Source organism: Populus nigra, chromosome 8 (assembly GCF_951802175.1).
Source record: "Populus nigra chromosome 8, ddPopNigr1.1, whole genome shotgun sequence".
In the NCBI taxonomy this organism is placed as follows: Eukaryota; Viridiplantae; Streptophyta; class Magnoliopsida; order Malpighiales; family Salicaceae; genus Populus; species Populus nigra.
In genome coordinates, this window is record NC_084859.1 from 621,850 (window position 1) to 635,154 (window position 13,305).

At 35.3% G+C, this 13,305-nt stretch overlaps 1 protein-coding gene across 4 annotated transcripts; it reads left to right on the top strand.

The window, feature by feature from the left end:
• The first annotated feature begins 1,895 nt into the window (after positions 1-1,895).
• Positions 1,896-12,052, top strand: LOC133701491 (pumilio homolog 6, chloroplastic-like). 4 transcript variants are annotated; one of them, XR_009843581.1, is made up of 12 exons: positions 1,897-2,124; positions 3,181-3,855; positions 4,518-4,668; positions 4,750-5,926; positions 6,021-6,162; positions 6,259-6,366; positions 7,743-7,955; positions 8,071-8,181; positions 8,905-9,099; positions 10,399-10,570; positions 10,670-10,968; positions 11,479-12,052. XR_009843581.1 is itself a non-coding variant. In XM_062125427.1 (11 exons), the coding sequence occupies exons 2-11, from the start codon at positions 3,253-3,255 to the stop codon at positions 11,627-11,629; spliced, it is 2,631 nt and encodes an 876-aa protein (XP_061981411.1). In that variant the 5' UTR covers positions 1,896-2,124; positions 3,181-3,252; the 3' UTR covers positions 11,630-12,052. The 4 variants fall into 4 exon arrangements, 3 of the variants coding, with proteins under 3 accessions (XP_061981411.1, XP_061981409.1, XP_061981410.1); XM_062125427.1 differs by lacking the exon at positions 10,670-10,968 and having other exon boundaries at positions 1,896-2,124; positions 4,750-5,618; positions 5,992-6,162; positions 11,592-12,052; XM_062125425.1 differs by lacking the exon at positions 10,670-10,968 and having other exon boundaries at positions 11,592-12,052.
• Positions 12,053-13,305: the final 1,253 nt, after the last annotated feature.

Here is a 13,305-nt window from a genome sequence, read left to right on the forward strand (position 1 = left end):
ATAATTGCATTTTAAACTTGATTTTATATAAATTAAAATAACTTACTTTTTATTTTATATAAATTTTTTTTTTAAAAAAATTGATTTGGCTTGCACACCAAAGCGCAGGCCAATGATCTAGTAACCTTGATTTTAGTTTTTTTTTTCTAGATAGTATTGGAACATCTAATTTACTCTGATAATAGTGGTTGAAAGCATAATCTTTAAATTAAACTGAACTGATAAGTTGATTGTTTATTTTAAGAGACTATTTTATAATGCGATAGTTTTTATTTTTTTCTAGTCATATAGAAAAAATTATTTGGTTAGTTAAATAGTTTTTTTTTTTTTACTTTGAACCTCGTACATAATTGCATTTTAAACTTGATTTTATATAAATTAAAATAACTTACTTTTTATTATTTTTATAAGTTAAAATTCATTTTACGATGGTATTAATTAAACATATATTTTTAAAAAATTATAATTAAAAATATATATTTTTAAATTTAAATTTTTAAATCGCAATCATAAAAAGCTATGAATTTTTCAAATTAAGATGGCATAAACTTGATCAAATTTAAGGTATTTGATGGATTAAATCTTGAACTAAACTCATAAAAGTAATTCAATTTTTGTACAAAACATTATCATATTAACTAAGAAAGCACACCCTTTCGAATTAACCGATGATTAAAAGAAGAATTTCTATCCCAAACCCTAATGTTCTATATTCCCAGTAAAAACAAAAAGAGAGAAAGAAACACCTGCTCCGCTCCCATCCCTTCATAATTCACCCACAGCCTATTCAAAGTCACAACTCCGGCGCGCAGCAACAGCCACCGCGTTTCTCCAGCAGCTGCAGCAGGAGGAGCAGGTTCTCTACAGACAGTTTATTTTTACGGCCGTGCTGTGCTTCTTAAAAACTTTTATTTTTTTTAATTATTTTAAATTTTTTTGATGTATTTATATTAAAAATAAATTTTAAAAAATAAAAAATTATTTTTTAAAATTTATCTTTAAATAAAAAACATTTTAAAAATCAGAAACTGCGAAGTTATAAACAATAACTTGAAAGGTTTATGTTAAACGCAAAGAATCAGGAAGTCGCTGCTGTGTCGCACACGTGTCATATGCCCTCTTCGTGCCGTCGTCCTTTTCCACTGCTTGTGCTGTCCTTGCTTTGTCTTCGCACCCAAAATAACAATGCCCAATTTTAGCAAAACACTCAACTGTACCGATGTGCTCTTACTTGTATTTTATAATATCATTACATGTTTTTTTTAAGAATATTTTTAGTTTAATAAAAATATTGAATTAATTCTTTTTATAATTTTAATATACTAATAAGAAAATATAAAATAAATCATTTTAATATATTATCTAATGAAAAAAATACTTTAAAAAATTCTTTAAATTATAATAATTTTTTATGTGAGTTATGATAGTTACTAAATTGAATGAGCGAATTAACTTGACGATCCATGTATTTAAAGCCTAGTTTAATCTAGTCCCGGTCTAGTTTTTTTATTTTTTATTATTCCAATTAGTTTGTATATTGACATTGTCAAATTAGACAGCTTAGTGGGTAAAAGGATTTTATTTTAATTTTTATTTAAAATTATGAAATTTTATTTTTTATCCAAACTTTTTCATTTAAAAAAGTTATTAAAATGCATCTTAAAATTAATTTAGTGATTCAAAGATCATTATTTTTGTTTTAATTTAGTTTTTATTCATTAATTAAGGCACGAATCAATCTAAATTAAAAATATTAGAAAAAAGAACTTACCAAACGGTGCCACGTGGCCTTCCTAGCGCGCGATTCGGGGCTTGCACCGTGGCAACTTTTAAAACAATGGATAAAGGAACTCTTACACTCTAAAATTTCTCATTTTTCCTCCTTATGCCATCATCACGTCACAGTCGCTCTGCTTTTTTTCTTATTCTTTTCCTCTTTTGTTTTTTTTTTTTTTGTTTTTTTTTAATCCCCTTAACTAAAGCCAAATTTTCGTTTGAGAGCCAGTCACGCTCTCTCTCTCTCTCTGTGTGAAAACCCAAAACTCCTTCCTTCTCTATCTAGAAAGAAAAAGAAAGAATCTGTTCCGGTTCTAGGGTTTTAAAGAATGAGTCTTTCTTTGCCAGGTAAGAGAATCTCTGCTGTTTCATTTAGGGTTTTGACGAATAAATTTGTTGTCTTTACTCTGTGAAGTAGTTGCTCTTATGCCTTGCTGTTGTTTGACCTTGTTTTTTGGCGTGTAACTTGTTAGATATAACCTCATGACTACATGCAAATTATCATCCCATCTAGTGGTTTAAGTTAGCCTTCAATTCAAGTTTTGTTAAGCTAGAAGATTATGAAAACATGATTGGCAATTAATACAACTCAATTAAGATTTAAATGTGTTTAAAATTACTCAAGTATGTTAAAGTATATGGAGGAAAAGAGTTTACTGGAGTCATGTATCAACTCCTTGATGGGTGGAGTTAAATTCTTAAAACTCTATGTAAAGGGTCTTGATTTCTCTCTCCGTTCATCCAAAAATATCTTTTTTTGCAAGTTTTTGATATTACCCGGACTAGTTTTGGTCTGAATTTATGTGAAATGGCTGTTTTGTTTTATGGTTAATAGAGATACTTATAATGTCAGCTTAGGAAGAATGTACTGTTCCATTCCTTTATTGTTTTGTTGGTGAGGAAAGAGAGTGAGAAGATAGAAAAGTTTTCTAATTTTTTATTTTCCAAAATGTTGAATAGTGAGGAACTCTTTTCAACCAGGTTAGAGTGAAAGTGTTTGGTTCTGCTGTTGTGATGTTTTCTCCTATCTTGTTTGTTTGTTTGGCTTTCGTTTTAGCAACCAAATGGAGAGTCTCAATGTTGCTGATTCTTTTGCTGTTTTCTCACTATGCTTTTTTATAGCCACATGCATGGTGAATGGCTTCTGTTTGAACTTATAGACATCTTGATTGATCATTAGTCAAATTGAGTATGGTTGTCATGGTGGTTCGATGGGAATTCTTAATTCAGCGTCCTAAGGAGTTTCCCTTCTGTCATTGTCATAGTTGCTCGTGCTTTACTTGCAAATATTGGACATATTGTTTTATGCAATTCTTCATTTTTCTTTACAAAATAGCGTTTATGAGTCTCCAGATAGCCAAGTTCTTATCACTCATGACAATGGTAAATTGATGCATCTTCCAGGGAACTATGTGGGATATCTTGTTACTCCTTGATTAGGAAAGAACACCATAATAATAATAATATTTTAGCAATATGGACACTGAGAGTCCACTTAGAATGCCCTCCCATGAGTCAGCAACTTTTGTTCCATCAACTCCTATTATGGCAGTGGAGGATTTGGGATTTCTTAGAAACGGTCAAAGATTCCGTGGCAGTGGGAGAGATGCGGTCCCTAATCGAAGTGGAAGTGCACCCCCAAGCATGGAAGGCTCCTTTTTCGCAATAAACAACCTCATTTCTCAGCAAAATTCCAACCTTAATCCTAGGCTGGGGAGTTCAAACAATGCTCTTCTAGCTTTCAACTCAGAGAAGCAGTCATATCTATCTTATTATGGTACCGGTGCCAGCCCCAACCTCAGACTTCCTACACCACCCATCCCAAGGGAGAATCAGCATCCGGGACGTCATGCTGTAAAGTTTGGCACTAATTGGGGATTGGCTCCAATAGATGACAACAGTAAAAACTCCTTGCATTTGTCACAAGGAGTACTTTCTACACACAAGGAAGAGTTGGAGGATGACCACTCACCCAAGGAGCCCTTAGACAGTTTAGCCAACACGACAAATGGGTTTTGGTCTGGAAGTGATGCTGCTCCATTGGCAGGGCAATCCAAACGCTTGGTTGATATAATTCAGGTAGCTATTTTCATTCATAGGAATTTGTTCATTGATTTGACTATTAATTACTGTGCTTGGATACCTCACTATATAATTTACTGTCCTGTTGGGTTTAGACGTAACCCCCCTGCCTTAAAATAGCTCCCCTTAAAATTTTTTTTGCCTCATTACTCCAATGCAAATGGGAGAGTTCTTAGTTTTAGCATGTAAATTCCAGAACTTACAGAACAGTGTCATTACTTGCTTCTAGCTTCGTTCTTTTTGGATTACATCTGTGTTGGAGCATGTCAAACACATTCTTCATTATTCTGCGCCATTCTTGCATGGATATATTTCATGTATATATTGATTTCATTGTTAACTTGAAATTTTAGCTTCTTTCTTTTCTATGATAAAATTAACCATGGATTTACCCCACTGTAGCCCAGAGTTGTTTTGGCTTGTAATGTTAACTGTAAATCTTCACCAGTAACATCAAAACAACTGTAAAAATAGCAATCCTAATTCTACAAGGTTGAATAAATATAAAAAAATAAATCCATTATTTAATGTAATTCCTATGAGCAGCATGCTACTTATTGGTTTTAACATCAGCATCAAAAAAAGGAGATTGATTATTATACCTTTGCTCCTTTTGAATAACTTTATTATAAGTGTTAATAATTGATTCACATATGCAGGAGGATTTCCCCCGTACTCCATCCCCTGTATATAACCAGTCTCGCTCCTTAAGCCCTGGAACAACAGATGAAGCAGCTGATCAAGATGTTTTTTTCGGTTCCTTGCATGATTCCACCGCTAGCACATCCAATGGCGTTCCATCAATTCTAGGTATGAAAAATGTTAGACTATCATTGAATGCCGATCCCTCAATCGCTCCTGTTACAAGCTCATTGTTTCTTATATGTATAGGAACCACACAACCCAAACCACCTCTCAGCAAAGGATTTTTAAATAGGGTAGGCGTTGGCGTTATTGAATCTAGAATGAAGGACCTTAATATATCTAGCCCTCAGAATCCCAAGGAGCAAAAATATCAAGAGCAGTGGCATCACAGCTACCAGAGCCATGTGCAGCAACACCAAGTCCACCAACAGCCAAGCAATGTGTTTCAAGTTCAAAATGCCAAGTCTCAAATGGGTTCTCAAGGAGTAAATTCTGCACAAATCAGCATGGATCAACTTCTCCATGGCCCATCAACGTTCTCAGCGGAGGTGCAGTCGGTATTGCAGTCGCTTGGGTTCACACCTTCTCTTTATGGGACAACTGGCTACATGACTTCACCAAATCCATTTTACCCAAATCTTCAGGCTCCAGGATTATGTGCTCCACAATATGGTATAGGGGGGTATGCTCTGAATTCAACTGTGATTCCTCCTTATGTTGCAGGATACCCCCCTCAGGGTACGGTTTCAATGGTTTTTGATGGCTCTGCAAGTCCAAACTTTAATGCTGGAATGTCTGGGTCTTCAAGTGATGGAAGCCTTGCCCACGGAGCTGATGTGCAACATTATAACAAGTTCTATGGGCAGCTTGGATATGTAGTTCAACCTTCATTTATTGATCCTCTTTATATGCAATACTATCAACAGCCTTATGGACTAACATATAATATGTCTGGTCAATTTGATCCATTGGCATCTGGAGGTGGTGCTATTGGGAGACAAAACAATGCTCCTGCATCAAAGAAAGGATACGAGGTTGCTGCTGGTTTGGAGGACCAGAAACTGCTACACCACCAGAGAGGTGGAGTGAGTGATCTTAATCGAGGCAGAGGGCGGGTAATGAATCTTCCTTATTTTGGAAACTCACCAAACATAGGTTTATTGCAGTACCCCTCATCACCGCTTGCGAGCCCTGTTTTGCCAGGATCCCCAGTGGGGGGCACTGGTTTTTCTGGAGGGAGAAATGAAATGAGGTTCCCACCAGGAAGTGGTAGATATGCGTCTGTATGTTCTGGATGGCAAGGTCAAAGAGGACCAGAGAGTTTTAATGATCCTAAAATACATAATTTTCTTGAGGAGTTGAAATCTGGCAAAGTCCGCAGATTTGAGTTGTCTGATATTGTAGGGCATATTGTCGAATTTAGGCAAGTCCTTACTGAGTTTGCTTTCTTTCTTTGTTTTTTTTTCCTTTTCTTTTTATGCTGAAAAGCTGAATGATGAGGACGTTTTAAACATCAGTGCTGATCAACATGGTAGCCGATTTATTCAGCAGAAGTTGGAGAATTGCAGTGCTGAAGAGAAGGCATTGGTATTTAAAGAAGTTCTTCCACATGCTTCCAAATTAATGACCGATGTTTTTGGAAATTATCTTATTCAGAAAGTGAGTCTTTAAAACATGCAATTTTTTGGTGTCATGTTCACCACTTACTGGCTATGTTGATTGTCTTAGTGTCCTTTTCCTTTTGTATGCTTTCAGGTTTTTGAGTATGGAAGCATGGAGCAGAGGAAGGAACTTGCTAATCAGCTCACTGGTCAAATTTTGCATCTAAGTTTGCAGATGTATGGCTGTCGGGTAATCCAAAAGGTATTTGTGATTCTTGTGGGACATTGCTATCACGCATTCCTCACAACCATGTAGTATTTTCTTATTTTGTGTCCATGGTTTACTGCTTGCATACGAAGAAAACAAACGCATAATCATTCTATATACAAGTTGTGGCAGTAGTTATAGGATGTTTCACTGTTTTTTTTACCGACTTTTATTTACTCATGTGGCACTAGATTCTTGTCCAAAGAGAAAACCTTTTTCATGCTCTAGTTAAAGCCCCTTCTCCTAGGTGCACCTAGGGTTTGCTCTAGAGGCACTCTTTTTTTTTTTTTGCCTCTACTTCACTAATTATGAGTTTTTATAAGCAAGCAATTCTTGCTTATTTGTCAAATTGCTGGTAGAGTCTTTCGTCCTGCAAATTTGTGGTTATTTCTATTGCCATCTGATGTAGATTACTTGCAAATTCCAGCACGTAACTGGTTATTTTCACAGGCATGGGAATGCATCCAGTCAGTGAAAGGTTAAAGTTCTGTCTTTTGATTAATGGGATATGTTTGAAACTGGCAAAGTTTCTTATGGTTTTACTTTCAAGTTAATGTTGCTAGCGCATATTGGCTAAGCTGAAACTTGCTTAACAACCCTAATTACTTGGGATTTCTGACTGTAAGTGTTGTTGACAGGCTGTTTTTTTTTTTTCATCTGAACTTTTTACCGTATGTCTCCCTAGTGTAAGAATGGCTTACATAGAGGAACTTCTGGAAAGCTTTTGATCTACACCTAATATTTCCATAGTTTAATGCTTTTGATCTAAACCTAATATTTCCAGTCTTATACTTTCACTCATTTAGATTAAAGTGTTTTTGATTGAGTTCTTTTTCAAACTAGTTGCTTACTTGATGTTCCTCTTCTGTCATTGAATGTGTAAAAGTAAACAAAAAAAAAAAAAGGTAAAGGGAAGGAAAATGTTAATCCTGAATGGACTATTAAATTATTTAGGTACATGCTGTGAAAATTTCATAAAGTTAGGTTGTGGACCAATCTGAGTGTCTGAATAAATTGATATCCTACCTGAACCAACAACCAACAAAAAAAACCCAATTTTGCCTGACCCAATAGGAGACAGGGGGGAGTTTTTATGAATTTAGGTTTTTTTCCTATGACTGTAGACTGTAGCTGTAAGGGTTTGATGTGCCGTCATTGTGCTGAAAAGTAAATATTGCTAACATATAGTCAATTGGATTTTGCGGAGGTTTGTTTGAATGATGGATATTGTTCTGTTTTTTTTTTTCTTTATCTGGTGTATTACTGAGATTGGATGTTAGATATGTAATGAATTGCTACCTATTCATAAAATAAACTTCTCCTTGTTATATTGGAATTGACATTGATTTTGATCCTGTGATGTTTCTTAGGCACTTGATGTAATCGAGCTTGATCAAAAAGCACAGCTTGTCCTTGAATTGGATGGACATGTTATGAAATGTGTACGTGATCAGAACGGTAATCATGTCATACAGAAGTGCATTGAGAGTGTTCCAGCAGAAAAAATTGGATTCATATTCTCAGCCTTCTGTGGTGAAGTTGCAACACTTTCCATGCATCCTTATGGTTGTCGTGTCATACAGGTATGTTAGGCTTGACTGGTGTGTTGGAAGCTCTCTTGCTTTCCTTTTCCTATCCCACCTTTGGTTGTCTGCAGGAACATTGTCATGAAACACTAATGCATTTGGTTTATTGCAGAGAGTTCTGGAGCATTGTGCATATGAGCTGCAATGTGAGTTCATAGTGGATGAGATCTTGGAGTCTGTCCTCATTCTTGCTCAGGACCAGTATGGAAATTATGTGACTCAGGTTAGTGTTTCTTTTGTGCTGTATCACCTTGAAATTTGTAGCAAACAATTGATTCTTCCTGTAAATGTTCGTTATGCTTAGCTTGACTTGGTTTGGTATAAGTTGAGATGGTCTGATAGTTGATTTAGTGATGATTAATTTTGTTTGGTAACTTTTGGGGGACGGAAATTGTTAACGAGGGAAGGGGACTAATATTTAAGCCTGGGGGAGGAGGAATAAGATCTCTATGCAGGTAATGTGTCATGTGTGTACCTGGCACTTTTTCTTGCATCGTATTGTTAATGGTGCATGCTTGCTCATACTAGGAAAGAAATCGTGAGCCACATGAACTCCCAATGCTCAATCTCAGAAAGGTAGATCTCATAAAGAAAGATCTGCATCCCAGTCAGAGTGGTAAGAATAGGATTTAACCTTGTTGAAAGATAGGAATTCCATGGGGCACTCTGACTTGGATGCAATTATCCAATTGAAGGATGGAAGTCAGGAATTCCATGGAGCACTCTGATTTGGATGCAATTATCCAATTGAAGGATGGAAGTCAGCTTAAACCTTCCTCCCATTCTGTATTCAATGTGATTTCCATGTTTCAATTGTTTAATGGTGATGTGAATTTACAATGAATTCCATGAAAGATGCCAAATTATCCAATGGGTTTTTACCTTATTGGATGTGAATTCCTTGTTTCAATTGTTGTATAAATAGTGATGCATGTATTCTTAACAGCATGTATTGGAGAGGGGAAAACCTCGAGAAAGATACCAGATTATTAGCAAATTGTCAGGGCATATTGTTCTACTCAGCCAGCATAAGTTTGGGTCCAATGTTGTAGAGAAATGTTTGGAATATGGTGGTGCCACTGAGCGGGAAATAATAATTCAGGAGATTCTTGGGCAGAATGAAGGAAATGATAATCTATTGGTGAGTCTAATGAAGCTTTTTTAATTTGGATTGAAATCCTTAAGCACATCCACTTTTCTAACACATAGCTTATTTAGTCGCTCTGTGAATAATTACAAAACTAAAATTTGTGGGTTTTCTGAAAACGTATTTACAGAATGCATATTAGCAGCTGCTTTTTATCACCAACACAAGTTGCCAACATTCACTACTTTCAACTTCTAAATCTGATGTCTGGTGCATGTTTATGTGTGCTGTTTATATATATATATATATATATATATATATATATATTGTAAACAAGTGGAATTCTTATGTGCCTGACATGCATCAAAGGTGAAGGGGAAGCAATGCTATTACCTGCACCAGCAATTCTAAATTGACAGTGGAGAGAAAAATGCTGTTTCTAGACTTGAAGCTAATAAACAAACATAGTTTCTCTCTATTATTTCAAACTTTATTTAAATCATGCTTTATAATGTCCAGAAGGTATATTTTTATTATGTTGGGGTTTCAGTGTGAGTTGCATAACTCCCTTGTGATGCAATGATCATGATATCAAGCTTTGAATCCCTCGAATGAAGTTGTTCCAGTTAGACTATTATACCGTGCCATTTCTCTTCATAAACTTTCAAGGTAGTTGTGATGCAATGATCATGATATCAAGCTTTGAATCCCTCGTATGAAGTTGTTCCAGTTAGACTATTATACCGTGCCATTTCTCTTCACAAACTTTCAAGGCTACCAAGGATGAAAATCTTAGCATGTTTTAGGATTTCTCCGTTGTTCATTTTTTTTGCCTGATATATGACGGTGTTCTATTATCAACTGTAAAATAAACTCACTTCTTATTTCTTTGTCTCATATGAGAATCAACTCAACTTAGCTCCAACATGTCATTTCATTAGTATGCCAGAGTCCATGATTTTACTCTGTCATTGCTATCATATATGATTTCATCTACTCTTTTTTTCCAGTTTACACATTAATATTCCATTTTTTCCCCTGAAATGTCACCAGTTCTTATACGGTTTCTTGCCCAAATATTGAGATTATGTAGGCATATGAGTAAAGAAAGGGGGTGATTTTATTATTATAATGCTGCCCTTGCATGCTTGCCAATATCTTCAATCTCTTGTGCAATTTCAATTTGAGGGTTGAAATTTGCATTTCTTTATGGGATTGCATTGTCTTACTCAATTAATTTTTTAAAGGGTTCTAAATGAATCGTTTTATTTTTAGCTCAGACAAACTTTGCAGCTTTATGATGTTGAACCAGTATTATTCCACTCAATTTTTTTCTCTGTTGCTATATTTTAGACAATGATGAAGGACCAATACGCAAATTATGTGGTCCAAAAGATTCTTGACACCTGTACTGATATTCAGCGGGCAATGTTGCTTAATCGAATAAGAACACATGTGCATGCTCTGAAGAAATATACTTATGGGAAGCACATTGTTGCTAGATTCGAACAGCAATATGGGGAAGGTAATGCTTTTCAATTTCACTAAGCTTTTCAATTTCACTAACCCTGCATATATTTGAAATTGAATATTGCTTCACTATATATTGTAAATTGGATGTCAGGAGGACCCCTTGGGCCTTAGAGTTGCTTGACTGAAGGTTTCATTTGATCGCATCTTTGTCCAGCTCCCAATGTCTAGTTGGGTGCTGCTAGTCTGAAAAAAAAAGGACAAATGAATTCTAGCTTGAAGATTTTTTGAAGACAGCTGTTTAGCAGTCTGGGGACAGTAGTAAAGTGGCAACTTAGTAGGAAATTGAGGAACTTCTAATTCCATAAAAAGTAACAAATACGATTGGAATTCTTATGTACCTGTGCTGGAAAATCACATCAGTCCTGAAATGAAGTTTGGTGCATAGACTTGGTATTCTTTCTATGTCAAAACTATTCAAAACCATCTTGGGAATTCAATTCCTGGAATGACTAAAGTGGGGGGATCTCAACTTGAACTTCCTCTTATATCTTCCTCTTTGCTTTATGAGAATTACAATATCAAGCGTGGATGAACACACGATTTTAACTTTGTATGGACCTCATGTTCTATTTATCTGGTCTTTGAGAGGAAGCATTATTTAATACACCCTTTCAGTTGGGACATCGTCCAGGTTTAGAGAGGGTTAGGTTTTCTATGACTGGATTGTTATAGGATTGGTTTTGAAAAATTATTATGATGATTTTCATGCTGGGTTTAACTTCTTTTTTTAATCACGGGTACTGGTTATTGATGCTCCTCATTCAATGGTAGATGGAACTAAAAAATTAGTAGTGTTATTTGATTATTTGAAATTTGCTTCTGTGTAACCGATCCCAACTAGTTTGGGATTGAGGCTTTGTTGTCACTGCTTTCACTCTTCTAAACTTCAACTCTATGCAGAGAATCAAACATCATGATCATGATGCAGATCCACTGGTGTGGCCTGTCAATTGCTAGCGCAGCCGCAACATGTGAAAGCCTCTCAGCTGATCCCATTGTTACAACTTGTGCAGGAATAACAACCAAATCATGCAAGCATCCTTTGTCTTGATCATGTTAATACATGACTGCCTCAGAAAGCTTCCACCATCAATTACCAGATTGGAATTGTAAAGTCAGTAAATATGCATGTGCCACGGAATGGTTTGTATATATGTTGTGTAGCTCAACTATTTGGACACAGACGAAAGGAGCAACAGTAGGAAAACAGTTTAGATTGCAACACAGATTCAAAGGGAATGAAAAGCTTCTTGATAGCTAATTCTGTAAAATCGTATGATGGGTTTGTTTGGTAAATGGCTTTTCTTTATAAGGTAGGAGAGGCTATACAAATACAATGTCTCCTTTTGTACTGCATTGGAAGCCATGCATGTCAATAGGAAAAGCCATCTTCCAAAAGGTTTCCCTGTCAATAGGCTATGCAGATGCGTTCATTGAATAAATTAAGAGCCCCTTTGGCAATGGGATTTGACAATGTGATAGCTTTAGCTTTTCTATTCAACCACAATTATATCTCATTTGGTTACAAAATGAAACACGAGTTTTGATCATGGGTCGCACCAATAAATAAGTTCTGAATTCAGCTTTTGAGAAGCTACTTTTACATGGCTTTGCTAAAATTTCTCTGTGTTTTATTACCGTTGAATTTGCTACCTCCAAGGCCAAAATAACCTTGCTCTCATGTGAACTAATCAAAGAATCAATGCTGGGTTGTGGAAGCTAAAAATTGGGCAGGACCCAAGTTTTTGCTGAAGATCTACACCTTTTCTTTTCCAAAAATCAACACCCGAGTTTTTGCAAGTTTGGATCCACGCTCTTGTTCAAGTTGGCCTCTATTTTTCATGAATATAACTTCTTAGCTCTTTTATTTTTCTTCTTGTTAATTACCATGTACGAGTTTCGGGTTTGGTAAGTGTTTTGAGGAGTAGTGGGTGTTGAATCTTTAGATCTGGTGTTTCGATCGCTGAGAATTTTTTTTTTTTAATTAGACTTGAAATTGAATTTTGGTTATTTTTCTCTCTAATTTTTGCAGTTCTTTTTGTTTCTGAATTGCATTTGCTTCCTTTTGAAAGAGAAAGAAGAATCTTTGCATGGTGATGTTGAGAATCATTGTATAGGGTCTCCACAGATCAACAAGGGATTCAGGGATGAGGTATGTATTTATTAACAAGTTTCTTTGTAGTCCTCGCAGTTCCAAGAATTTGCAACATGTTTGTGGAATTCTTGCTACTTCCAAGCTAAAGTTTGCGTAATTCAAGCTCTGTTTTTAACCATTTTATTGGTCCTTCACTGATGATTGTTGGTGGGATGCATGTTATTTGTGATGATTGTGTTACTACATTGCATTTTTTAGATCAAAAGTTGCTTAAAATCATGGGGATTTCATCACTAGGCAGTACGTAGTTACGAAGAAAAGGATTGAACCAATTATTCAAGAGATAATTTATTTTTATGTCTCCAAAACTTCAAAGATAACGGGGACTATAAAGAGTCGTATTCTTGTGGTTTTTTTTCTTTTGAAATTATATAAAATTATTTTATCTACAAATTTATTTTTATATATTTATCTCTATAAAATCAGTAAAAAGCATTATAGAGGGATGAATGATTGGACCACAAATTCCACCGTAAAAGATAATTAAAAATAATTAGATAAAGAAAATATAAATAAATCCCATGCATTGTGTTATGGATAAAAAAAAAGGGTCTTATAATCATCTAGGTAGT

Coding starts and splice junctions, on each gene's coding strand:
- LOC133701491 (XM_062125425.1), top strand. CDS start 3,253: ATGGACACTGAGAGTCCACTTAGAATGCCCTCCCATGAGTCAGCAACT. Junction 7,956..8,070: donor ATGGTTGTCGTGTCATACAG/GTATGTTAGGCT, acceptor GGTTTATTGCAG/AGAGTTCTGGAGCATTGTGC. Junction 8,182..8,904: donor ATGGAAATTATGTGACTCAG/GTTAGTGTTTCT, acceptor TATTCTTAACAG/CATGTATTGGAGAGGGGAAA.